The sequence below is a fragment of the Lynx rufus genome, unplaced genomic scaffold (assembly GCF_022079265.1).
Source record: "Lynx rufus isolate CCGP_SWC_20201006 ecotype Redwood Valley unplaced genomic scaffold, mLynRuf1.p SCAF_14, whole genome shotgun sequence".
Lineage (NCBI taxonomy): Eukaryota > Metazoa > Chordata > Mammalia > Carnivora > Felidae > Lynx > Lynx rufus.
The window spans coordinates 10,305,446-10,330,605 of NW_025814828.1; the positions used below are offsets into that span (position 1 = coordinate 10,305,446).

The window sequence follows — 25,160 nt, forward strand, 5'->3', positions numbered from 1 at the left end:
CTGTTTCCCCTCGTCTCCCCCCACCCTGCCTCCTCCACGCCACTTAGTCCTCTTTGTGCCTCTGCAAGAGAACAGGTGGCCAGCGTGATTTTAACAGGCCCTTCTGAGTTTTCAGGGGCTCTAAAGAGCACGTGACGTTTCCTTCCTGCTCCCCGCATCTTAGATTTCTTGAAATCACAAAGCAGGCCCTCGGGCATTACACCCGGATGTGTGTACGTACACGCAAACACGCAGTAGGCTTGCGCCCTCACAAGATTTGCAGGGTCCCTATCTGCAACTCTCCTCCCATGCTAAAGTGACTCTGTAACCCCCCAAATCACTGCTCGGGGCACTTTCACAGGCACCGGTGGGCAGGCCGCACCGGGGTGACGATGGGGTCTCCCGACTGTCGTCGACCGAGGCACCACGCTGTGTGCTTTCCTGGTTCGGACCGTACACGAGTGTCCTTTCTGCGGGCGAGTTCGTGCCGGGTTTTTTTTGGCTTTTTGTGATTTTGCTGTGCACCTGTTTCCTAACCGTCGTGCCGAATGAAGTGTTCTCGAAAGTCTCGAGCCAGCAAGAGGGCCCCGAGGTGCCACCTGAGCTTCGGTCAGGGAGGAGTTGTACTGCGGTTCAGTGATAATCAGTATATACCAAATAACTGTCTTTAAACAGAAACTCCTAAAACAAGGTCACGTATTCATCAGCTGGCCAAAAGCGAACCCCCGGTCTCCCCGCAGAACAGGGGCTCAGTGTTTAAGGAGACTTGACAAGAACATCAGTACGTGCATCTATGTGTATATATACACATTTCCGGCTGGAAATTAACCTTTCCTGGCAAAGAAATCAGTAAATGCCTCACGTGCAAGCACGCGCTAGGCCAGCCCAGGTGTCTTGTCCCCACAGAATCCAAATTCCACTACCCTCCAGCAGTGCTGCGTCCCCGAGTTGTCTGCCAGAAGGGAAAGCCAGGAGCTAGACTAGGCCAGCCTGGGGCCCGATACTCACCAGGGCGATGACGGTGGCACCGGCTCCGGCGCAGGCCACGATGAACAGGTGATAGGACACGTAGAACTAGAAAAGAACAGGGCACCGTGTGAGCACTGTATGTGGAAGGACGGGGCCTCTGCCCGTTCGTTCTCCTCGATGGGCAGCGGCCAGGCTCCGTGCCAGTGTGCATGGGTCGGAGTCTAACCTCAGTAGCTGGGCCTCCACCGGGAGTGGAATTGCCCTCCGGGACTGCCCTGTGGAGCCCTGTTTAAGAACCCCTGCTCGGAGCCAGTATGGACCTTACATACTGGCTAACGATGGAGGCAGGGGCTGATGCTAGGAGTCTCTTAAATATGCAAGCTCCCACTCGTGCATTTAAGAATGTTCTTTTATAGACAGTTATAAACCGATGCCTAAAGAATATTCTGAGGTCTGCTTTTAAACCAAAGCGGGTTAGGATTTATTTACTGCCAGTTAAGGCTGAACGAGAGATGAACTGTGACTAGATTGATAGAAATTGGGCTTAGATACACGTTCGAGGGAATCTTTTCGGTGGAAATTAATTTGCATTTGTTCTGTGATAAATGTCCTACTTTGAAAAACCAAGTGAAGGTGAAAGAAGGCTGTGGCATGTATTTCCAGATGTGCAGGATTCAAATTCTCGCCCAAAGAGAGAGCTCCCGGTCCATTTCCCACGGTCCAGCCCGCCAGGTGAGGATCCTTAGCGTTTTCTAGGTCACAAATGGCCGAGTGCTGGTGATCACGTACAAGGCCGTCTACAAAAAGCTCTCCTTCCTAGCATTTGCACTGGCTCTTGCTTTGTCTACGGCCAAGAGCCCTTTCCTCAGCCTGCTTTGCCAGGTGACTGCTCTAGGCCCCCTGCCGGAGAAGGGTTTACCTCATTGGTGTTGCAGATGTTCTCCAGGGCAGAGCCACAGATTTTTCCTGGGAAAGCATTCCAAGGGATGATACCTGTGAAGTGAATCCCAACACAACATTCGTCATTATCAGCACACACGGCAGTGCCCCGGGCTCTCGATGGTCCTCACCACTTGGGTTCCAGTTACAAGGTAATCAATCATCCACTCTGTTCTTCATCGACACTTGCCCTGTCTGCCCTCGGCAGACCAGGCCTTTTAGAATCAATAGCAAGTCCTCCTCGGACAGGAGGACCAGAGCAAAGTCAAGTAGGCCTGAATTGGTTTTCCCTCCAAATTACGCTTTGTTTAGTTGCGCCGGTATCTGTAAAACCTGATGGCCAAAGCTGTTTGCCCTAGTACCCACGGCTGAACTCTAGTTAAACAGCTGGAGGACAGCCGCCCTCGTGAAGCATTTCCTGGTCCGTGGACTTGTTACTGAAGTCCCGAAATGGAGAGTCGGTACACGGAGTTTCAAGGCAGTTATTTGTTATGTAATTTGGATTTTGTAGGTCTTTTACAATTGCATTTTACAGTGGCATTGAAAATCCAATTGGAAATTTAAGAAAGGGACACCGCGTGGAGTCTACACCAATTACTGTGTGCCTCTCACTATAACCTGGACCCTTCCCCGCCATGCCACGGCCCCTTGGGTTACTGTTCTGTTCGCTGTCACGTAGTAAGCACATGCTTTTAAATAGGAACGTTACTCTTCTTCTCCCAGGAAGTAAGGAAGGATTTTTTAAAAAGTTGCTTATTTCTTCCCTTCTTGCCATGGGCCACGAATCAGTCTTCATACTTCAGGGGAAGGGGAAAAGACAAGTCTCCACAGTGCTTTCATATACAGAAGACTGAAAAATATGATCACTGAGGGCCCAAAAGTTTTAGGGAAAGTATTTACTAAGGCAATGATAGACGTCTATTTACAAATCCTCTTTACACTCTGTTTTCAAACCCTCAGCAAGACCAGTGTGGTGGAACCTTGGTCTTTGTGAGAAAAGAGTAGTGCAGTGGGCAGTGCTGGGCAAGCTTCTGGTTACGTTGGAAGGAAAGATGTTGAAGCCCGGCCCCATGGGAAAAACAAGCAGCACAAATGAAATGGTCCTCTCTCCCCGGCAATCTTCACCGCAGTTTTAATGAAAAGTTCTTTCTCCCCCCCATCTCGCGGTTTCTGCCAAGAACAGGATTTCCTACCATCTCGGCTAAGAAGCACTAATTAAACTCCTTACTTAGGAGGCCGCCTCTCAATTTCATTGACAGGAGGGGCAAGGGCGCCTTCTGGGGCTTGGCAAAATGACCCAGCCTTAGCTGCCTGCTGGGAGGATCCCATTCATTAGAAAATAGGCTTCAAGGGGTTTCCAACCACCGGCTTTGACAGAGTTCAGTCTGGTGACTTTAAAGTACGTCTGGATTTTATGTTGTTTTCCAGTACAGATAAAGGTTAGTTGTCTTTAGAAGACCGGATCTGAAGAGTGGGCCACAGCAGTTAATTGGACTGCAGTGTCTATGCAATATTTTGGATGGAAAGGGGAGCGGTACAAAACGGGAAACAACTTGAAAAACAAGTCTGTAGCCTTTTGAGATCCAGGAGTGTTTTCTGATCATAACACACAGCTCCTTTATAAAGCAGTTGGAAAAGGTTCTGTCGCCACATAACCAAAATTTGAACTACAACTACGAGCCTAAGTGAGCTTTCCCTCCAGAAAACAGAGCACAGGTTCTACGAGGAGAAGACTAAATGAAACCGATCACGATGATTAAAAAGACGGCCCTATAACAATTAAGGTCCAGGCCTACGCCCAAGGGGAGAAAGGGTCGTCTTGGGCGTTAGAAGGAAGTACCGTATTGCCGGATATCCACGCAGATCTGCTCCACGCCAGCCGTGCCGTTGGTCTGCGGTGACCTGATGACTTCGCAAGTTGACCATATGTTGTAGAACATAAACACGGGCACCGCAGAGAAACCAAACACGCCGAGCCAGGCCACTCCCAGCACGTAGGTGAGGAAAACAAACTGAACCGAGGAGAAGGAGAAAGAATCATCAGTGACCCGGGCAGCGTGCAGGCCCCGGGAGGAATGCTCACGTAGTTGGGGCCGGATACCGGACCTGTGGATGCATTCCGGGCACCGCCTGGGCCCCCGGAACGACAAGGCAAAGTGGGGGGGGGGGGGAGAGGGGGGAGGAGGGCTGGGGCGGGCACGCTCTCCAGAGCTAGAGGACGGAGAATGTTACTGCCCAAAGCCACCACGACTGTTCAGGGCCCTCGCTTCCCTAACGAGGACATGAGACGCCAGGAGGTGATCTCCCTTGTCCGAGATTCCAGAGCCAATCCGAGCGCCAGGTACGAGGCCATCCCTAAGTATCGGTTCCACACTTACCATGGGAGAGCGGTGGAGGCTTGGGCAGGCCACTGAATTCTAAGCTATCAGTTTCTCAAAAACTGCCTTTATTTCACACAACATATGGGCAGTCACTCACCAGTGCTACAGCTACAGGAAGCCCTTTCTCAAAAGGAAGCGTGCTAGGTTCAAGATCCTGCGAATTCACTAAAAGCGTGAAGTGTTTGAACCTTTAAAATAGCCTTGAACACAAACTTCATGCACAGTAGAAGATAAAATTCTCATTTCCCTCTACTTTCCTTCCTAACCTGCCTTGACTACCAGTTTTCAGAGAACTTTGAAAGGCTGTTCCAAAAACGTCATGTCCCGGTATTCATATTTTCAGAATGCGCACCCACGGAGCTCGTGGGCAACGGTTTAGAATTCTAATTTGGCTTTTATTTTTTTAAGCCGATGCTGAAGACCCGAAGCTTCCCTCGACTTTGCATACTGCAGGAACAGAGCTGGCTGAGCCCCGATCAGCCTGGGGGGCCAGCTCCTGCTGGTCCCAAGCCCCTGAAACTGCAGAAATAAGTCACTCTTATTCAAGGGCGTTTCTACCGTCAGGAACATTTGCATTTCTAAAGAGATCCAAAGAAGCCGATTTCAGCAGTTTCAGTGCTCCCGGATGGGCTACTCCCGACTAGGCTTCCTTTTCTTACCCTTCCCAAGAATACTTTGTTTCTAGTAACACCACAGAGACTTGTAAAAGGGCTGGGGGTTCCCGGCTTGGTTAACCTTTCAGCTGTGGTCTGGACTCCAAAAGGTAGGCCTGGGCCCGGGGGCCAGCGCCCCCTCGCGGCCCGTTCCCGTCATGGCGGCCTGAAGCAGGCAGAGTCGCTTTCTCAGTGCCCCAGGCCTTCTAGGGAACCAAGGGCAGCTTTGCAGGCCCAGGCGGGTGGAGCACATTGAGCTTCTACCCCTCACCCGCCATGTTGGCCCCAGCTGTCATCAGGCCTCCCTGTCACCGCCGACTTCTTGACATGCCCCAGGGCAGGGCCGTTCCATGATCTGCTTGAATGTACAGTCAGACCCCCGTGGTCCTGTGGTTACGCTCCCAACCACCACCATCCAGCAAACATCACAATCAAGCGAGTCAAATTAATTTTCTGGCTCCCCAGCGTATATAAAAGTCACACTGTAGGCTGCGGAGTGTGCAGCAGCATGATGCCTGGAAAAGGTACATACCTCAATAAACTTGAGTGCTAACCATCATCTGAGCTCTTTCAGGGATTCCAGCCCGTTGACCCTGGCCGAGGTCTTGGTCTGCGATAGGCTGCCAAGGCGTTCGAGCCCCGAGCCCACGGGCCACCCCATGTAAGGACTTTGGGAGCACTCAGTCCCCAACGTGTCCATCAGCCAGATGTGCCCTGGGTCCCGGCAGAGACTGCACCCCTTTATTTCTGAAACTTGAGGGATATAAGTGAGGGGGCAGCTGACCAAAGTCCCCCACCTTTCTGTTGCTTTTTCCTCTAGGCTCCTGACGGTCTTTTTTCTAAAATCATTTCCTTCCCCAAAGTAACCATTCCCCTGACTTGTATAGCACTCACCTACTATTACTATTTTTAAATAACAGGTTTACCGAGATAGAACCTCCCCTGTGAGTTGTAAATCCATTTACTCTCAGGGCACGGGCGTGGTTCAGTCAGTTGAGCAACCTCCTCTTGAGTGTGGCTCAGGTCACGATCCCAGGGTTGTGACATTGAGCCCATCGGGCTCTGCACTGAGGGTAGAGCCTGCTTGGGATTCTCTCCCCCTCCGCCCCTCGGCCTCCTGCTCTGTGCTCTCTAAAAAAAATAAAATAAAACCCCCACAACTCATTTAGGCCCTTGTTCTGTGAACCTAACGTGAAACAGCCACCCTGAGGGGCGCCCGGGTGGCTCAGTCACTTAAGCATCCGACTTCGGAAAGAGTCAAGGGGCACAGACAGGGCTCGGACTCCCGCAGGACCGGTGTCCACACTGGCATCGCCTCTGGCGGCCCGGCCCTGAGACTGTGACAGTGACAGCCCGGTCTCAGTCGTCCTGATGCAGCACAGGCCCGGGCAGAACCAGAGGGGCTCCCTCAGAAACTTCCAGAGCTCACTGGGTAAGAGATACCAGCCGCAGGTGCCACTTGCCATAGGCCATGGGCCCCGAGCACAGGAGCATAGCGAGAGTGACTCGGAGGTTGGACCTGAGGTTTTAACAAGCTGCACCCTTGTCGGGGGGGGGGGGGGCTCTCCTTGGCCACCTCCTTGAGCCCCACGACATTCCTTACCTCCCTGGCAGTGGTGCCTCCTTCGCTTGGGTCTTCCCAGTAGACCGGGCTGTGCCCCAGGGATCTTTTCCCCTAAAACCTCGGTGTCACCTTGTCCGTGCCTGCCACAAGTCTGTCAGCGTCAGCCCAAGTTCCTCGGTGACACACTAGGTTAGGTGACTGCCCGTGGACACCAGCAACGGTCTGACACCGAAAGAACAAGCAGCCTCCTCGACGGGCCGCCAGGCCAGAGACCTGGCACTCATCCCCTCCTGTCACGCTTAGTCCCACACACCAACCCTAGCGTTGGGCTTGCCCCCACTCCGAATGCGTCCCCCGTCCCCGGAGCCTAGGTGGGATCCCCGCCGCTTGTCACAGCCTCACACTGGCCTCTCGCTCTCCCTCCCTGCCATCCGTCGTGCTCTCCTTTCTGAGTGGGAGTCTCCCACTCCCCGCCCCTCTTTGGCACCTTTGTTCGTAGCCAGGCACTCCGGGCCTTTCCGATCTGGTCTGTCCCGTCCCCCTGCAGCTGTCGTTTCCTCCCTTCTTCACTAGACCCTTCTGGTCCGGCCGGGGCACACTCCTGGCTCCCAGGAGCACCCCGCTCTTTTCTGGGCCTCGGCCCTGCCCCTGCTGGTTCCCAATCCCCCCACCTGAGCCGGCCACAGAGCCCCCCCCCCCCTTACTGTGCGGGCAGCATCGATGCCCCACTGCCTTGTGCTCCTGTCTGGATTTCTGTCCCCGGCCTGTTTGGCAAAGGACTCTGAAACTTGCCAGGAACCAAGGGCCAGACAGGGAAGCAGCAGGGACGGTGCATCTCAGTAGTTTCCTTAGGACCAAGGTCGCTCCTGGGATGAGCAGTGGCCATGGCCGCCCAGAGTAAGACGGGGCCTCTGCACCGTGCCACGGGGCACACACCTGCTCATGGGGAAATATGCTACAAGCTGTGGTCCTCCGAGGAGGAAGGAGGGTTTTTCTGACTGCTGGGCGCCCCCCCCCCCGCATTTGAAGCCAGACAGTACATCCTTTCTTCAGCGAGACCAGAAAGTTCCGTCAGCGCCCAGACTCCAGGGAGATGCTTGATGTAAACGCACCATTTACGAACTCAACGTGCCCCACATCCGACTCCATACGTGCCTCTTCCTTCCCAGCCTCTCTGCCCACCACTGAGTTTCCTTTGGTGACGCGGCCCTTTGTAAGCCTGTCTTTTAACGAGCTCTTAAGCTCTGTCCTCCTCCAGACCAGAGGTCGGCAAACGCCGGCAAGAGGCCGGACAGGGGACAGTTTAGGCCCCGAGGGCTACGTACCGGCTCGGTCTCAACTCTTGAGATCTGCTGGGAGAGCGTGAAAGCAGCCACCGACGGCGTGGATGTGGCCGGGTGCCCATCATACGACGCTCACCAAAACGTGAATCTGACATCATTTCCATGGATAATTTTCCCCACCAAGTTAAGGACACATAGCCATTCTTAGCTCGTGGGCTGCACGAAAACAGATGGCAGGCCAGATTGGCCCCACGGGCTGGCGTTTGCTGCGAGCTTCTTGAGGACAAGAGCCTGTGACTAGCAAATACCCCGCCAGGTGCTTGGGAGGAGAAGTGCCTGGGACTTCCAAGGAATCGCGACAGTTTATCCAGGCACACGGTCTTTAGGGCCACAGTCCGTGTTCCAAGACAAACGCAAGGGGGCGCGGACACAACATGGCAGTTCCCTCCTTTCACAGCGAGAACTTTCTATTTGAAAAAACCATCAGGGCCCTGACGGCCTGTATATTCATAAGGGAAATGCTTGGTGCTGCGGCAGCAGGCGTTAATCATCAGCAAGAATGAGATGTTGGAAATTGTTCCATCTCTGCAACTCTAGAATGTACGAACAACATCCGCGTCGCGGACGCTCCGTCCACCCGCCATCGGCTCATAGCTTTGACCAAATACAAAGGGAGGCACAGGGGCGTGGCCCTGCTTGTGGGTCACATAACCAGAGGCTCGTACTCACCATCCCACTGATGCACCGGCCGCAGGCGGTTGTCTTAAATTCGCCGTGCAGCTCCTTCACGGCGCTGGTGGTGTAGAAGCCTTCTGCCAGCAGAATGATCCCATACAAGAAGAAGAAGGACGCGATCCCGTAGATGACATACTGCACCAGTTGTATTCTGCGGAAAGGAAGGCGAGATCCAGAAAAGGGAAGTGGACCACGGGGCGAGGGCAAGATGTTTGCGCCACCGGAGGGCGACCATGACGGTGGTCAGGTCCCGTGAGCCCTCCCATCCCAGCGATGGCTGCCGTGGGCTCATGCGGCATTCCAGGCCGGCCTCCCTGCCCACGCCACAGCAACCTGGGCCTCTCTCCCAAGGTGGGCCCAAGGGTCAGATGGACAACCTCTCCAGGCAAGGGAGAAGTCTGCCTGGTCAAGGGCAGAGACCCAGCTGTCTTCTTTTAATATGCCCCAAGTCCTGTGCCGTGAGGATCAGAATCCTCATTGGGCGCATAAGGACACACAGGCATCGACTGCGAAGTTAAGTGACTCATCCAAGGACACGCAGGGAGGGGCAGAGCCAGTCTCTGAACTCTGCTCTAAGGACCGCACGTTCTTTCCGCCATAGCAAAACACCTCCCAACCAGGCCTAGTGCGTAACGTTACTCTCACGAGCCCCTAGAGAAGCGCTCAGGGGCTTGTTTAGGGAGGAAGTTGTGCACTCATCTCCTAATCACACGTGGAAGCGTGGGCATGGGGGTTTTCTGATGCTTCTTGGGAGTTTAAGAGCCATCGACTGGGATCACTAGCTAGTTAGATCGGTATACGGCTCCCGGAATCAGTTTTGGTAGGTATTTCTTGGACTTCCTTGCACACAGCTGACACTCAGGGAGCGCCTTGTCCTGGCTGGGGGTCCTTGCCACCTCCCCCACCCCCACACATTCCTGTGGATGTCATTTGCGAACACGGAACAAAACAAAAGACAAAGAAGAAAATCCCCTAAGGACTCTTCCAACATCATTCCATTATTGTTCAATAAAACTTCCTGCCTTTTGCAGCTGGGAGAGAAGCTGCTTATGGTCACAAGACGCCTAAACGTGCGGTGACACTTTGGCAGTCAAGGAAGGAGCAAGACCGCACTGAAGGAAATGGAGAAAAGGAGAGTCTCTGCAGGAGGCTGCTGGGCCTCCACTGAAAATTCCAGAATGGGCAGCCAGAGACTTGGGGCTAAAGCCCTGAAACGTCCCCTTTTCTGCATCAGAGGATGCTCTGGGATTCGTTCTCCTGGAGGAGGAAGAACACTGCCCCTGCACGCTGAGAGTTGGGGCAAGTCAACAGGGTCCCTCGCACTCGGGGACGGTCCTTTCCCGCAAGGACCCCGGACGGCATCGCTACTTAGGAGCTAGGGAGACGGTCTCTGGCGTGACCACCTTGCCACAGCCCTACCACGTGCACGGCTTGTATATATATATATGTGTGTGTGTGTGTGTGTGTGTGTGTGTGTGTGTGTGTGGAGTCCTGTGTGTCCCCCTTGCAGTCCCCAGATGCCCCTGGGGCCAAACGCTCACTGCCTACTTGGCCCTTTCCTTTTTTCCTCCTCTCGTGCGCTTTTTTTCCATCTGCCTGCAAGGAAGCTTGAAGGAAAGCATCCGTTTCCTGCCAGGAGAGCTCCCTGGTCTTTTCGAAACCATCACGGGGTAGTTGCATTTGAAATCCGTCGCCAAGGGGAAGCGGGTACTTACACCTCACTCAGCAAGGCATGGTCGCTGGTGTTGGTGGAGAAGTGTTGCTCGAGAATCGCCACGGTGCCTGCGAGGGCCACGTGCCCACAGCCACAGAACAAGGCGACCCCAGAGAAGCAGAGGATGGTGGCCACCAGAGAGGCGTAGGGGACTCCTCCCAGACACTTGATACAGCATTCAAAGCAGCCTGGACCCAAAGGAGAGAAAACGCAGCGGTTACGGCACGACGCCTCGGTCTTCATCGCTACCGCACCTCCGCAGAGACGCGCTCCCGTGCCCGTCTCCCCTCGCATGCTCTGTGCCTAATAGCTCAACGGGCCAAGGGCCAGCGGGGTCATGCCCCGCTCTGTGCTGAGCACCCTGGGGCTCCGAGAGGGAACGTAACTTAATTTGCTCGGGGTGAGCACAGAGCGACCAACTGACAAACGTTCTGGAGTAACTCCCGATTCTAGACCTTCCTCGTTGACCTGGGGCAGACAGGGCAGGCAGGCGGCTGCTCCAGGGACGCTGAGGGGCACGCACTCCACTGAGGAGGTCGAAAGAGAGGACGGCAGTGAAGCTCGAGTTTCACGAAGAATCAATAGTGACACCCCCCCCCCAACCTCAACCTCGGGGGGTTTCGAGTACCTCTATTGCCGTAGCAGCCAATGGCTTTCTCCCAGCCTTTGACCTCCTGGGCGACCAGAAGAAGCAGATACAGTAAATCACACTGTTGCTGCGTTCAGAAAAGGGTCAACGTGGTCATTGTGGAAAGGCGATGGGGGTTTGGGGGCCCTACAAGTACAAAGTCACCCACGTCCACGCGAGTGGGTCCGCTCAGGTTTCGTTTGTGTCACTCTCGAATGCCCTCAGCTTTCGAATACAAAGACTTCATTCCTCCTCCCACCCTCCCCGGCTTCCACCTGCCTCCTTCCCCAGTGCAGGTGGTGCAGAGTAAGCTCCAGAACTGGTGGGTGACATTTAAGTACTTGAAGGAAAAGGAACAGAGGGAAAAACAGAAAAGACAAAATGAGCATCCATGAAGTGAAATGAAGGAGAAAGAGCCACAATTCATGGTTCATCTTGAGAAGATTTTTCTTCATTAAAAAAACAACAAAACAAAAAAAACCAACTCGAGATGTCCAGAAATCTCTTCCCAAGGGGCAGCGCCAGGTGACATTTTCAGTTCGGAGACCTTTACGTTTCGGTTAAAGCAGTGCTGGCCTCGGGGTAATGGGGGTACCTCTCCTGACCTCCCGTCGCTGTTTTAAGTAAATGGCTTGTCCGGGAGATCGAACTCGGACGGCATTAGGATGTTTAATAGCAATCAAGAGCGGTTCACTGCTTCAAGGTGAGCACATTAAGCCAGCTAGGTATTCCCGCCCCCCCGAAATGGTCTTTATAGTAGATAAGAAATGACCCAGCACAAAGCGCTGGAGACGGACTTTGCCATTGGGGAGGGCATCTCATTCAAGAGTAGCATTTGCCTGGGGCGCCGGGGTGGCTCAGTCGGTCAAGCGTCCGACTTCAGCTCCGGTCATGATCTCGCGGTTCGTGAGTTCCAGCCCCGCGTCGGGCTCTGTGCCGTCAGCGCAGAGCCCACTTGGGATCCTCTGTCCCCTCTCTCTGCCCCTTCCCCCCTTGCTCTCTCTCTCAAGAGATAAATACGCATTAAAAAAAAAAGTAGCATTTGCCTAAGCCCACCCCAAGAAGGGACTATAAACCCTCGTTACCACATTTCTCCTCAGTTTGCTGGAAAATAAGAAAGGTCAGGGCTTCATAAGCAAGGGTGCTGTCTTTTATTTCAAAGGATGGCTGGCTGTTGCGATGAAGAACCACCTCCCGGAAGTGGATCGCGCGACTACGTACAATGGGGACCAACGCGCAATACGGTTCAAGTTCACTAGCAAGGTGGTACCTTCGAGAGCTTTGGACATTTGAGGTTTGGAAGCAAGGGCAACGGACTTCCGTCTTAGTCGGTCATACAACTTTCTGGGGAATGAGGGGAGGAGGGGGGAGAAGGCGGCAACTGGAGGTCCAAACGGTCTCCAGACCCGGCCCAGCAAGACAAACTATGATCCTCAGCCTCGTGGCCCGTTACGTAAAGAGCAAGGAGACCCGTGTGTCATAGCTGTCGCTCACCACCTCCCCCGTCCTCAGCCCGTTGCGGGGAGTGATGAACAAGATCGATGGCAGCTTCCCTGGCTAACGAGTGGTGTCCACTCCTCACCGGACACAGCTGTGTGGCCTTGGGACTGTGCTGTCCAGCACGGTAGCCAAAAAAAGAAAAAGAAAAAAAAACAAACCCCAGTTCCTCAGTTGTACTAGCCACGTGTCACATGCTCAACAGCCACAGAACGTTCTCTCATCACAAAGCACGGCTTTGGAAGACCCGTTTTGCCTTGCCACGTATTCTGTTCTCTGTAAGGCGAGCTGGGTTCTGAGTTCTACTTTGGATTTCACGAAGTCGGTACTTTGGGAAGGCCCGGGTACAGGTACAAAATAGCACGTCCCCCTTGCCTTCAAGGGGACCACATGAAGCTGCAGGCACACAAGTAACGCAATTATCATAGCGCAGCGTGACGACGGCGAGTCAGAGACTGCTGGAGAGCCATGGGGTGGTGGGGGGGGGGTGGTAGCAGGGAGAGGACAGCAGGAGGGGACAGAATTCCTATCCGAGAGGGGTCGGGCACAGCTTTCTGCAGACAGGCCCGGTGGCACTACGGCTCCATCTTGATATGCTAAGCGTGACGAGAAAGGCTGCCTGAACAACTTATTTCTTCAATTACTCCCAAAGGTATACTCCAGATACCCCCGTGCGGTGGGTCTAGTTTTGGAACAGCAGTCACCACGTTGGGCGTCGTGGTTGCACACACACAGACTAATCTCCCGGGGACCCTGCTGGCCAATGTGAGTAGAAGCTTGTGGAATCCGCCACGGGAAGAATTTACAGGAAACAACACGGCTGGACGAAGGGTGTATTCTCCCTTGGCTGGTCAGTTGCGCGCTAAACTCGCACGTGTGGTGGCTATCCAACCTTCTATAAATGGATCACCTCCACTGTACCTTCTCTGTCAGTCTAGAAGCTAGCATCTTCAAACACGGGCAGGCTGGTCATGTGCCACACACTTACCCCAGAGAAACCAAGACCGACCTGAATACGTTTTCTAAACGTTAACAGCATCTCCGACCGGCAACACAGGCGGGTATGGCTGTGGCAGAGGCGGTCACGATGGCGACACGTGCTCAGGCCAGCCTCACAGGCATGCGACCTGTGCTCTCACAGGGCCCCGTGCTTGCTTTAATGCTGTTGCTGCCATCTTGAAGTTCAGCAACCCGACTCTCTCGAGGGACTAGCGGTGTGCTGGAAAGAATGACTTCTCCCTTCCCTCTGGAGGGAGGTGCCAGTCCCCCCGTCCTAACCCCCAGAGGCAAGGCTCAGCGTTCTCCTCGACCGGGGGTCGGCAGACGACAGCCTGTGTTTTTGTAAATAAAGTTTTATTGAACACGGCCGTACCCATCCGTTGACAGACTGCGGCTACTGCTGCCCCACCATGGCACGGCTGAGGAGCCCGGACAGGGAGCGCGCGGCTTACAAAGCTTGCGACATTCACTAACCATTTCCAGAAGGGCTCGGCCGACCCGCCCCGGGGAGCAGTGGGGCTGAGAGGGTGCTCCCAGCACCAGCGGCATCGGCATCACCTCTCAGCAGACTGGAAAATGCCAACTCCTGCAACTCACCCCCGAGCCACCGAAGCAGAAGCTCGGGGGGTGGCCCCGGCGATCCGAGCTGAACAAGCCTTTTGGGGGTATCGTCACGTACGCTCCAACCGGAGAACCCCTCGAGAATCACGCGAGCTCTTTACTGTGTCTCCCCACCTCCACCAGAGGATTCCTGGCTTCTGGCCAAGACGGCCTAACGGGGAGCTGATTTATTCTCCTGCCTGAAACAATTAAAAAACTGGACAAAAGATATGAAACAATGGTCTTCAAGGCTTACGAGTCAATTGGTAAAATAAATGCTCAGCAGAACCAAAGAACCAGGGCTCGCTCCAAAAAGAGAAACTCTTCCCCCACAACCTGGCTCTTATCTCCGTTACTGGGGTCTCTCGAAGGCCTTGTTTAACCGAAGCTGTCGGTTAAGCAGAGTAAGAGCTCCGGGTGGGGACGGCAGCACTGGGAGGAGGGAGCGGCCCGTCCACTCCTTTGTCCATCTCATTCCACGAGTGAATATTCAGTGCTCCCCAGGTGTCTCCAATGTCCCAAGTGCGGGGCTGGTGGGCTAAGATGGGCACGACACACCCTGTAACGGAGCTCACGGGCGGTGGGGGGAGAGCGACATTCACCCAATGGTTTACCCAGAAGTCCTACGAGAGCAGACGGGGGGGGGGGGGTACGTACTGAGGCTTGGGGTGGGGCGCAGCGACGGCTTCCAGAGCCTAAATACGAAGGGTGGATTTGAACTCATTTGGTAAAGGGAAAGGATAGGTGCCAGAGGGGGGCTCCGGGAAGCAGGCAGATGGCAAACAAAAGCTCTACGGTGGAAAAGGGCAGGGCGCTTTCCCAGGGATGACAGAAGCTAGAACAGAGTCCGGAGAGGGCAGCAGAAGGAAGGCCAGGAGGGGTCTGTCGGAGCTTGACCCCTTGGGGCTTTCCAGGCTGCGTTAAAGACTCTGGACTTGATGCTCCGAATCAGGGGAAGCCACGGAGCACTTTTATCCGCAGGGAACAGGTTGGGGTCGTAAACCCTCGCTGTTCCTCCAGCGAGGCGTGACCAGAACGGGGCTAGGCTTTTCGAACACACGTGAGTTCCGTTTTAGGCATGCTGAGTTTGAAACGACTGGCTGTCACCTCAAGAGAGGCTTTCTGGTGGGCGATCGGATTCGTGGGTCTGTAAGGAGCTAAAGAGGGACGCCGTCGGCTTCTGTTGGATGGCAACGAGAACTTGCTGAGGCCAACCAAAGCCCCCGAGTGCCCCATTTATAGGTTGAAAGCAACTTAGACCCTGCGCTTTGCAGAGCGTGGTCCTTGGATGGGCAAGGTCAACCCCAGCAGGGAGCCGGGGAGAAACGCAGTCTCTCACCCCACCCCCACCCCGGATCAGCAAGCCCCCAGGTGATCTGTGCGCAGGCGAGTCCGAGGAGCCCACTTCTGCCAACAGTCCCATCTCCCCCATCCCGGGGGGGCGGGGGGTGCGTCCCGCTTTTGTGCGCCGTCCGTGTTGGGGGTTTTCTCCCTAAGAGGCGGCCCACCGGACACGGCCAGAACACTCTAGCCACCTGCCAATCAAACGCAAGTTCCAGGGTCTGCAACGAAGCAAAACAAAATGTTCCAAGTTGTTCGGCGCCCGGCCTTCCAAAGAGTACAACGGGAGCGCCTTCTCCGAATCAGAGGACGCGGAGCGCCGCCAAGGAGCGTCCTGCTTCTCTTGGACGCTCCTGTAAATGCACGGACTGAGTTTTCCCAGGCTTCAAACCGGCCATGACGTTGGGTTCAACGCACACCAGAAAAAACAAGGAAAGCATTTGTGATGACTGTGATCGGCTCATGTAAAAAGGGGGGGGGGGGAAGAAAACAAAACCAAAAACAAAAAAATCAAAGCTAGGGTTTCTAGCACATTTTACTAGTGATTGTCGGTGCCTCTCTCCAACCCCCCCCCCCCAAACCTCTGTTAGGTTAATAACGTCTGAAGCCTTCATTTAACCAGGCTCTGGCCAAAGAGGTTTTTAGAATTTGATTCACACAAAGACTCCAGTGTGCATTAGCCTAAGACAGTTTAAATATAAACCACATAGTAGGGGGAAAAAAAATACGCATCAGTGCCTCTGACTCTCAATGGCCATTTTGTCTCCAGCGTCTCTAGAACCTTTTGTGCAGAACAACAGAATAAAACACGTTTTGTCCCCGGGCTTGCGGATGGCCGTTGCCATGGCTGAGTTCATAAGAGCCCAGTGATTTGCCCCGAGTCGTCTGTGATCCTGGCTGCAGATTTAATGCTGGCTCAGAAGGAGGGATGGCAGGAACAAGGGCTCAGATTCTTCCCCAGGGAATGAGTGAGAGAGAGAGCGCGCGCGAGAGCGAGCGCGTGCGCAACACAGACTCTCTCACACACACACACACACACACACACCCCAGGCCCTCTAAGCGCCGCCTTCCCTGCTACTTTACTGGTTTCCAATGAGCCAAAAAATGGAAGGAATTAACCAAGGTTTGCAACTTTGAAACAACAGGCAACCGGAAAATGGAGGCAGACAGAATCCTACTTCAGAGAAACAACACTGAATGTCAGCAGACAGAGGCCACCCTCGTTCTGAAATGGCCTGAGCAGCGGTTCTCAACAGGGGGTGGCTGTGTCCCCCAGGGGACATTCAGCACCGTCTGGAGCTATTTTTGGTTGTCCTCAGTAGTGCCAAATGTCACCAGGGCCAAGGTGGGGAAATCAAGATCGCAGGAATAAAAAGTATCCGTTGTTGAGATCGGTGGTTTTCCAGTAGCGACGCTTTTGTCCTCCGGGGGCCTGATGGCAGGGGGTGGAGAGGTTTTCAGTCATTGCAACCCGGAGTACACTTTTGACACGTTGTAGGTAGGAGCCAGGAACGATGCTGAACCCCTACGTCGCAGTGCGCCACCCTCCCACCGCACACGTGCGCACGGACACGCGACAGAGGATGACGGGGCATGGGCCTAAGACGTCAATAGCGCCAAGGGGGAGACCACCCGGCTCAAAGGTTACAAGAGCAGTCGCGGTCCACGACAGATTCTACCATTAAAAACAAAAAAGTCTAGGGGGCCCCTGGGTGGCTTAGCCAGTGGTTGGGGGTCTGACTTGGGCTCAGGTCATGATCTCGCGGTTCACAGGTTCGAGCCCCACGTCAGGCTCTGTGCTGACAACTCAGAGCTTGCTTCGGATTCTTTCTCTCCCTCTTTCTCCCCCTCCCCTGCTCATGCTCTGTCTCTCTCAAAAATAAATCATTAAAAAAAATTTTTTTTAAAGCCTTAAACTTTGTTTTAAAAACATAGAGCAGAAGTTCTCAAATGTTGCTGCAAGTTAGAATGGTCTGAAGAGCATTTTAAAGCCCTGATGCCCAGACTTCACCACCGACCCATGAAATCATTATCTCTGAAGGTGGGACTCAGGAACTAGGTTTTTGTCTTTTTATTTTTTTATGGTTTTTTTTCTGTTTTGTTTTTTTGGAGAGAGAAAGAATGCAAGCAGGAGAGGTGCAGAGAGAGGGACACACAGAATCCGAAGCAGGCTCCAGGCTCCCAGCTGTCAGCACAGAGCCCGACGTAGGGCTCGAACTCACGAACCGTGAGATCATGACCTGAGCCCAAGTCGGACCCTCAACCGACTGAGCCACCCAGGGGCCCTGAGGTTTTGTCTTTTTTAAGGACACACACACAAAAGCTCCTCAACTGATTTCAATGAGCATCCAAGCTAAGGAATAAATGTCACAGGGAAAGAGGCAGCAAACCATGGCCCATGGGCCACACTGCTCTTCCTGTGGCCTGGGAACTAATAATGTTTTTTTTTTTCACATTTCTAAATGACTTTTTAGATGTCAAAGAATCACATTGTCTCATATTATTTTTTTATTTCACGACGCAAGTATATGAAATTCAAATTTCTGTGTGCATAAATAAAGTTTGATGGGAACACAGCCACATGCATCAGTTGACGGACTGTGTGTGGCTATTTTCAAGCTGCAAAGGCAGAGCTGAGTTGTTGCCACAGATATTTACCATCTGGCCCCTTACGGGAAAAGTTTGCAGAGCCCTGTTAAACAGCGGGGCCTCTCAAACTTGAATGTGCCTAGAAATTCCCTGGGGATCTCGTTAAAAATGCAGATTCCTGTAGGTCTGGGGAGAGAGGCGGTTCCTTCTTTCCTTCTGCATTTGTCACCCACTCCCCAGGTCATTCTATTCTGCGTAAAGGGGAACCGGGGTTGGGGGGGGGGTAGGCGGGGACCAAGGCCCTGGGAGACCCGGGGACTCTCTCAGGGGGTCTGCCAGGTTAAAACTCTTTTCATCAATAGCCCTAAGGTGTGTTTTTACACCTTTTGAATGGTCTGTGCGATGCAACTTTGGGGGGCAGGGGCAGAAAGCACAACGTGTGACTGCTGTCTTGAGGAAAAGTTCTTGTGGAATGGAGTTGCGAGCTGAACTAGCACCTTTTTTTTTGTTTTGTTTTTTGAGCATCCCTTTTTCTTGAATTAGTGACTGGCAAACCATAGTTACTAAGACTTGGGTGTCTGGCAGAAATTGTCTCAAAAAAAGATCCGAGTGCACTAGCCTGTCCTGTCAAAGGAAACAGTTGACGGAATCCGTTTGTTGCCAACCGATGTGGGCAACGTGCACCTGCCGTAGTCAAAGTGCCAGCTTCCCAGTACTTCAAAGACTTCTGGATGGACTTGGTGGCCGTATTCACAAATGAGACTTTTTTGATCTGGCACAACGGAACGTGCCAGTAGTTGGAAGACCCGCACAACTCAGAGAACCAATGCTTTCCACAGGACCGATGTGCAACGTTACGCGATCACCTGAATACCGAGCCAATCGAAGTGCAAGAGAGCGCCACAGATTTTAAAGGAACAGAACACAAAAAGGTCACAGGTATGGCGTCAGAGTCCGCATTACAAACGTTCTTTAGGAATCCGCCCCCCTGGTTGGATTTTGGTGTATTACGGAAAGGCCATTAACACATTCCTCCATTCTCCAACTATATGTGCAAGAAACCAAGTTTTTCAACCAAAACGAGTTATCCAAGATGCCTCTGGATGAGTGCCGACACACAGGAAAACGCAGCTGGCTGACGGAGAGCAGAGAGTAAGGAAATGTGCAAAAATCTAACACAATAGGACCCTTCTCCCTGAAATTTTACTTTGTTTTGAAAAGTATGTCTCTTTCCTAAACACTGTTTACGTTAACACGTCCTGGGTTTGTTATTGTTATTTTAAATAAATATGTCCGTTTAATAATAAATGGGGTATAATTTCTAATACAGAAACTATTTAGAGACATAACCCACATCACCAAAGCTTTTTTGGGGTCTGTTATTTTTAACAGTGTAAGTCAATGGGTGCGGGAGGGGGGGCTTCCTGATAAAGCACTAAACGGCAAATCACTCGAATGACCATTTGCGCCCCCCCCCCGCCCCGTTCTCTCTCGACCTTCTTAGAGTCACCGACATAAAAGTCCGACTGTACGATGCTAAGAATGTTGAAACTATTTTGAATGATGCAAAAGAATCAACAAAGTCAGGAAACAGACACTTGCCGGTCTCTTCCTTGGCCCCTCGCGGGAACCGGCTCTGGTTTTCCTAAAGATCGCGCGTGTGCTCTGTGCCTAGTTTCTAGGTGTGGGGGGCATCACTGGGGAAGTGGACACTGAGTAGGGGAAGCGAGCTCTAAGTTCAGATGACACAGATGTGAAAAGCAGGGAGATCGGCAGAGCGTTCAAGAAACTGGAAAACTCCCCACAACAGTGAGCTATAGCAGCCGTCGACCTCCCGGACTGTCGGGGCGAGAGCATGTGTGCATTCCCGGCGGATCGCTGCTGTGTGAGAGGCACTAGGCCAGCCCTGCGCGGCCGCGGAGGGGTGGCCTGGGGGACATAAACACACGAGAAATCATTTAAGAAGGGACACCGGGAGTGAGGTAGGGACAGATAAGGAAAGGGCAATGGGAGGGGTGGGGGGCGGCAGAAGTGTAGACAGGCCTTGAGGAACAAGCAGACCCCGTGGTTAGGACAGGTGGACAAGCATGTCGGGAGGAGAGCAGGCCCAAGGGGACGAGGGGCGCGTGGGAGAGCTCAGGATGTGAGGACACCACGGCAGCATCGGGGAAGAAGGCGGGAAGGGAGGTGGGGCCCTCCTGCGGGAGGCCTCCCAGCCAGCCCCCCAGGCCTCGTGTGCCTCACTTTGCAGGCAGCGGGGACAGAAGGCAGATTTGGGAGCAGGCCAGTGACGCGGCCCAAGAGATGCTTGTAAGAAATTCATCCGGCCGGCTGTGTAGGCAGGACTGGAGGGGGTGCAGAGCAGCCCCTCCCCCAGTGGGTGGGGGCAGGATAGGCCTTTATTCAGAGGGCACAGCGTGTGTTCAGCAGAGGCAGGAAGGATGAAAACCGGACAGGGATTGGAACCATTAAGCAGCTTTTAATAAGGAAACACCAGGCCCCAAATGGCGTCACTTAGGCCAAGTCCTCAAACCAGGGGCTTAATACCTAGCCTAAGTGCTGTTTCAACCTCTCCCAGAAATGCAGTCTTAACCGCTCAGTCTGGAACTTTTTCAGTCAGCCCCGCACCAAAGAGCCTGCCACAGGGGCCTTCTCCATCCCCTGAAGAAAGATGAGGTCCTCCGCATGGTAAGACCCCTTGCTTTTCTCCCCTAAGGGACAGGGGCCTTGACTGGAACAATGCTTCTCTTCGGCTAAAACTTTCCTGCCCTCCACCCTCTGTCTGTGGAAACCTTCCAGTTTGAACAAATATTCAGAGCCCCTCTACTTGCTAGATGGGATGCGCCAATGGATTCGTGAATCATTTAACAAAACCAATTAGATCTTTAAAATTTACTCAGTTGAATTATTACTTAACACAGTCAACATCACACCACATTTTACAGGAATGGCTTGGTGAGAAACAGTGAAAGAATTTATGCGAACAAATCGTCATAAGGGCCATTCCCGAGAACGCAAACTAATCCGGAGAGACGGAAAGCAAATCAGCCATTATGTGGAGGGCTAACGAAGGGACCCCGGGACCCCCGCAGATCCATGGATGTGTCATCATCTGCCTTGTGCTGCTGGTTTCACTGGCACATTCGTACGTCACACTTACCAAATAGGCCACTTTAAACGTATGCACTTTATTACGCATGTCAATTATACCTTCGAAACAGTAAAAAGACCTGCTTCTCAAGTCTGATTTTTTTACAAAAGATGCCAGAAAATTCAAAAGGCTGTGAATCCTCTTGGGGAGCTAAGGACTAGCAGCAAAAGGCAGGAGCCACAACCACCACTCGGTGACAGGCAAGTGAAAGGGCAATTGCCATCAGGAGAGAAGACCTTGCTCTAGCTAGAGGGGATGAAGGATGTGCTTTTTACGGCGTGTGGCAGGCGGCCTCCTAAGATACGCCCAAAGATCCCTGATCTTCACACGCCTGTGTAATTCCCTCTCCCCGCGGGCGGGCGGGACCTAGGGACTTGCTTCCCTGATGAGGTTTCCAAAGACCAGAACTTCTGTCTTGCTAGCACTTTCGCCCTCCTCCACTCACTTGCTCTAATGAAGCCGCCTGCCGTGTCACGAAGGAGCCACGGGAACGCCCGCGTGGCGAAGGATCAAGAGAGGTGTTGGGCCAACTGTCTACGAGGGACCGAGTCCTGCCAACGAGCACAGCAGCAAGCTGGGAAGTGGATTCTTCCACAGTCGGGCCTTCACATGAGACTGCGGCCCCGGCCAACGCTTGCGTGGCGGCCTCGTTAGAGACCCAGAGGCCGCTGAGCCAAGCCCAGACTCTCGAGCTACAGAAACTGAGAGACTATATGTTGCTTCTACCGGCTAAGTTCAAGGCTAATTTGCCATGCAACAGAAGAGAACTAAGACGCAGCCACAGCTCTACAGCAGAATCCTTTCACATGTTAGTAAATACAGAAAGATGCCATGACGACATAAAAACGTCAAGAGGCGTTCACGTCAGATTCAGTAGCACCGTCTGCTGAGGATGTGGTGATCTGGTGTGGGGCATCTTGATGGTAAACACGTATACAAGTTGCCTCTGGGTTTCAAGTTGCCATTTTCTTCAGAAAGGTGTTTTCTGAACTGAAATGATCCTCTGCCAAAGGTGGTATAACGAGGAGCTATTCTCCTCACCAAGGTTATGACCCTCTGTGAGTACAGCAGTGTCGCTCCAACCGCAGAGGGCAATGATTAAAACATACCAACTTCCCGGGACGCACCCCAAGACGGACGCATCTCGGGATGGTGCAGAAGGAAACAGCTCAGAGAAGGACTTGAAAGAGACCAGAGAGGCTGAGCTTCCAGAAAGAGCCATGGTACTCTCTGAAACAGGGCTGGGCTTTAGCCTAAAGCCTGTGAACGGCGGATCCCCTCGGGGAGCAAGACTTTTGGGGGCTGGAGAGAAGAAGGAGAGGGAGTTTGAAGATCTCAGGAAAGGGAGTGATTAGCAAATCACTTGGGTGCTGCCTCCCCTAAGTAGATTAACTTTGCAACGTGGGCTAAGAATGCAAGTACTTTAAGTCAGGGGTTGGCAGGATTTCCCCACCCCCTGTAAAGGGCCAGACAGCAAATATTTCTGGCCGTGCAGGGGCATGGGGTTACAACCACTCAATTCTGTTGTTGTGGCAGAAAAGCAGCCACGGACAATCTGAACGTGAACGGGTGTGGCTGGTTCTGACGTTTTACCACGAGAGTTATTCCTGGGGGGTGGGGGGTGGGAGGGAAGCACTGTCCACAGAAGATTCCAGATAAAATGCAAGCATGATGATGTTCAGAGAAAGCCTCATCCCACCTAAATGACTCTCTGACACCCAGAGCTTTCTGTTTAGCACAAAAGCCATTTTATATAAGCTTCTGACAGACGTGGCAACACGTGGGTGTGGGTAGCTTATTTGTGAGCGAGCAGAAGGGATGCCCGAAAGGACACAGCCTAGGGGGCGGGGGGGGGGGCAGCCTCGAGTCTCCAGCAGCAAACTTCAGCTCCGTCCCAACCACTTCGCAGTATCTCCCGTTTGCTCTACGGGTGGCAAAGGGTCTCAAGACACAATCCAGTTTCGTTAACTCTCAAAAGAAAACACAGCACACGAGGGGTGTCATAAGGAAGCCGAGACCAGATGTCACTGTGTCGAAAGGACTGAGAATCACTGCTTTGAGTAATCCACGTCGGTGTCCCTAAAACCAGAGGTGTCGGACAGAAAGCCCCAGACCAACATTCAATAGTGATCGATCTGCTTTGCGTCTCGGCTCCGTTCGTTTGCCGCCCCTGAGCACGGTTACATAATCAGGCGCTAATCACAGGCTAACAACATAGCTGACAAAAAAACGAACAGTCACGAACAAGAAATTATATATATTTGGCTGACATAATCATAGTCTTTGGTAAATACGCCATAAAATCGTTAACTGCCGTATACGGCACATTTTTTTGGTGAAGACGCACGCAGGTGGTTTGAAAATGGAGTAAGTGAAGGGCGCCTGGGGGGCTCAGTCGGTTGGGCGTCCGACTTCAGCTCAGATCGTGATCTCACGGTTCGTGGGTTCGAGCCCCGCGTCGGGCTCTGTGCCGACAGCTCGGAGCCTGGAGCCTGCTTCGGATTCTGTGTCTCCCTCTCCCTCTGCCTCTCCCCTGCTCATGCTCTCTCAAAAATAAACATGAAAAAAAAATTATAGCAAGAACCTAAGCTGTAATACACTTAACGCTGCGTCCACTGTTAGCCTCTGCTTAAGCAGAAACACCGTGACTTACCGGAAGCCCTCGGACTGGGCCATGTGAAGGAAGAGGGCTTCTCCAACCAGACTCTCGCGAACAGGGAGGCCCGGCCATCGGAGTCCAACAAGCAGCACGACCACACCGCGGGTTACAGGGGACACCCAACTGCAGAGCCTCGACGGTGTCCGCAAAAAAGATTAAGGTTCTTTTCCCCCCTTGAAATACGGTTCAAGGGTATTCAGTGAAGACCCCACATTTGGCGGCCTGACAGCCCCAGGTTAGGAAAGAGCGACACCCCACAGCGACCCACACCCGATGGCACTTCCCGGCACGTGGGCTTCCTGCTCGACTCTCAGAGCAACACCCACATCCCCCCCCCCCCCCGCTCTCCCCATACCCTCCAGAGTGAGTAGTTCCTATGTGAGAGGGCTCTCTCTCTCCACTTCCAGAACGATCTACGGCCGGCCGTCTTAAACCAAGTATCAGAACAGTTTGGAGCAGGGAGCCAGGCAGAGAGGGAAGCGGTGATGGGCAGAGGGGGCGGTCCTGCTGCTCGGCTATCAGACGGAAGGCTGAGGAGTCATCCCTGGTCCACCTGCTGATAGCGGTGAAGGACCAGCCTCCTGCAAGTCGCCGGACTGTATTCAAGAAGGTGAGGAGGGACATTTGAGAATTTCTCCCAAGCTCCCGGTAACCTTCTCCTCGCCCTCTCTTGGCCACAAGGAAACAAACCTTTCCAGCTTTCCCTGCCCCTCCCCCACTCTCCTTCAGCAAGATTTTCAACAAAGGGGTGAGAGATCAAAGGCCACTGTCCCTTAATGACCACCTCTCCATAAACACAGAGGGAAGGACTCCCTGAAGCCATTCTCAGCCTTTTCCAGAGAGAGATTTCTAGATCTCTTGAGGATAAAATCACTTCGATTCCTTCCCAGTTCTCCCTTCTTACCCTGAGCCTTCCTCTAAATTATTGCTTCTCTTGGGGCGCCCGGGTGACTCGGTCGGTCGAGCATCCGACTCTCGCTGTAGACTGAAACCGTAGTTCGTGGGATCGAGCCCCCGCGTCAGGTTCTGCGCCGACAGCGTGCAGCCTGCTCGGGATTTTCTCTCCCCCTCTCTCTGCCCCTGCCCTGCTTGCTTGCTTGCTCTCTCTCTCTTAAAATAAACATCTAAAAGGAAGTCAATTAAAAAAAATAAATTAGTGCTTCTCAACCTTAATGTGTGTTGGAACCATCTGGAAGTCTTGTTGAAATGCAAATCGTGAGCCGGCAGGTTTAGACTGGGGCCTGTGACTGCATTTGTCATAAGCTACCAGGTGATGCCAATTCTGCGGGTCCACAGATCACACTTTTCTAGCAGACGATTTCCCTCCTCTCAGACCCCACTCTGAAGCCTGCCATCGCACACCTGACAACGGCGGCCTCGAGTATTCCCTACACGTCAAGCACGACATTCCATCGAAGGCAGGCGCGTCACTGAGCATTCCTTCTACTGCCACCAGCCCAGGCCCCCGGGCAGCATCAC

At 53.2% G+C, this 25,160-nt stretch overlaps 1 protein-coding gene across 3 annotated transcripts in view; it reads right to left on the minus strand.

Moving 5' to 3' along the window:
- Nucleotides 1-25,160, minus strand: part of GPM6B (glycoprotein M6B) — a 39,210-nt gene that overhangs the window by 3,010 nt on the left and 11,040 nt on the right. For all 3 annotated transcript variants that reach the window (XM_047075911.1, XM_047075913.1, XM_047075912.1), the window contains 5 exons: nt 10,219-10,405; nt 8,498-8,654; nt 3,728-3,899; nt 1,868-1,941; nt 988-1,053 (listed from right to left, as the gene is read on the minus strand). In XM_047075911.1, coding sequence (XP_046931867.1) covers nt 988-1,053; nt 1,868-1,941; nt 3,728-3,899; nt 8,498-8,654; nt 10,219-10,405 — 656 coding nt within the window. The remainder of the gene's footprint in view (nt 1-987; nt 1,054-1,867; nt 1,942-3,727; nt 3,900-8,497; nt 8,655-10,218; nt 10,406-25,160) is intronic.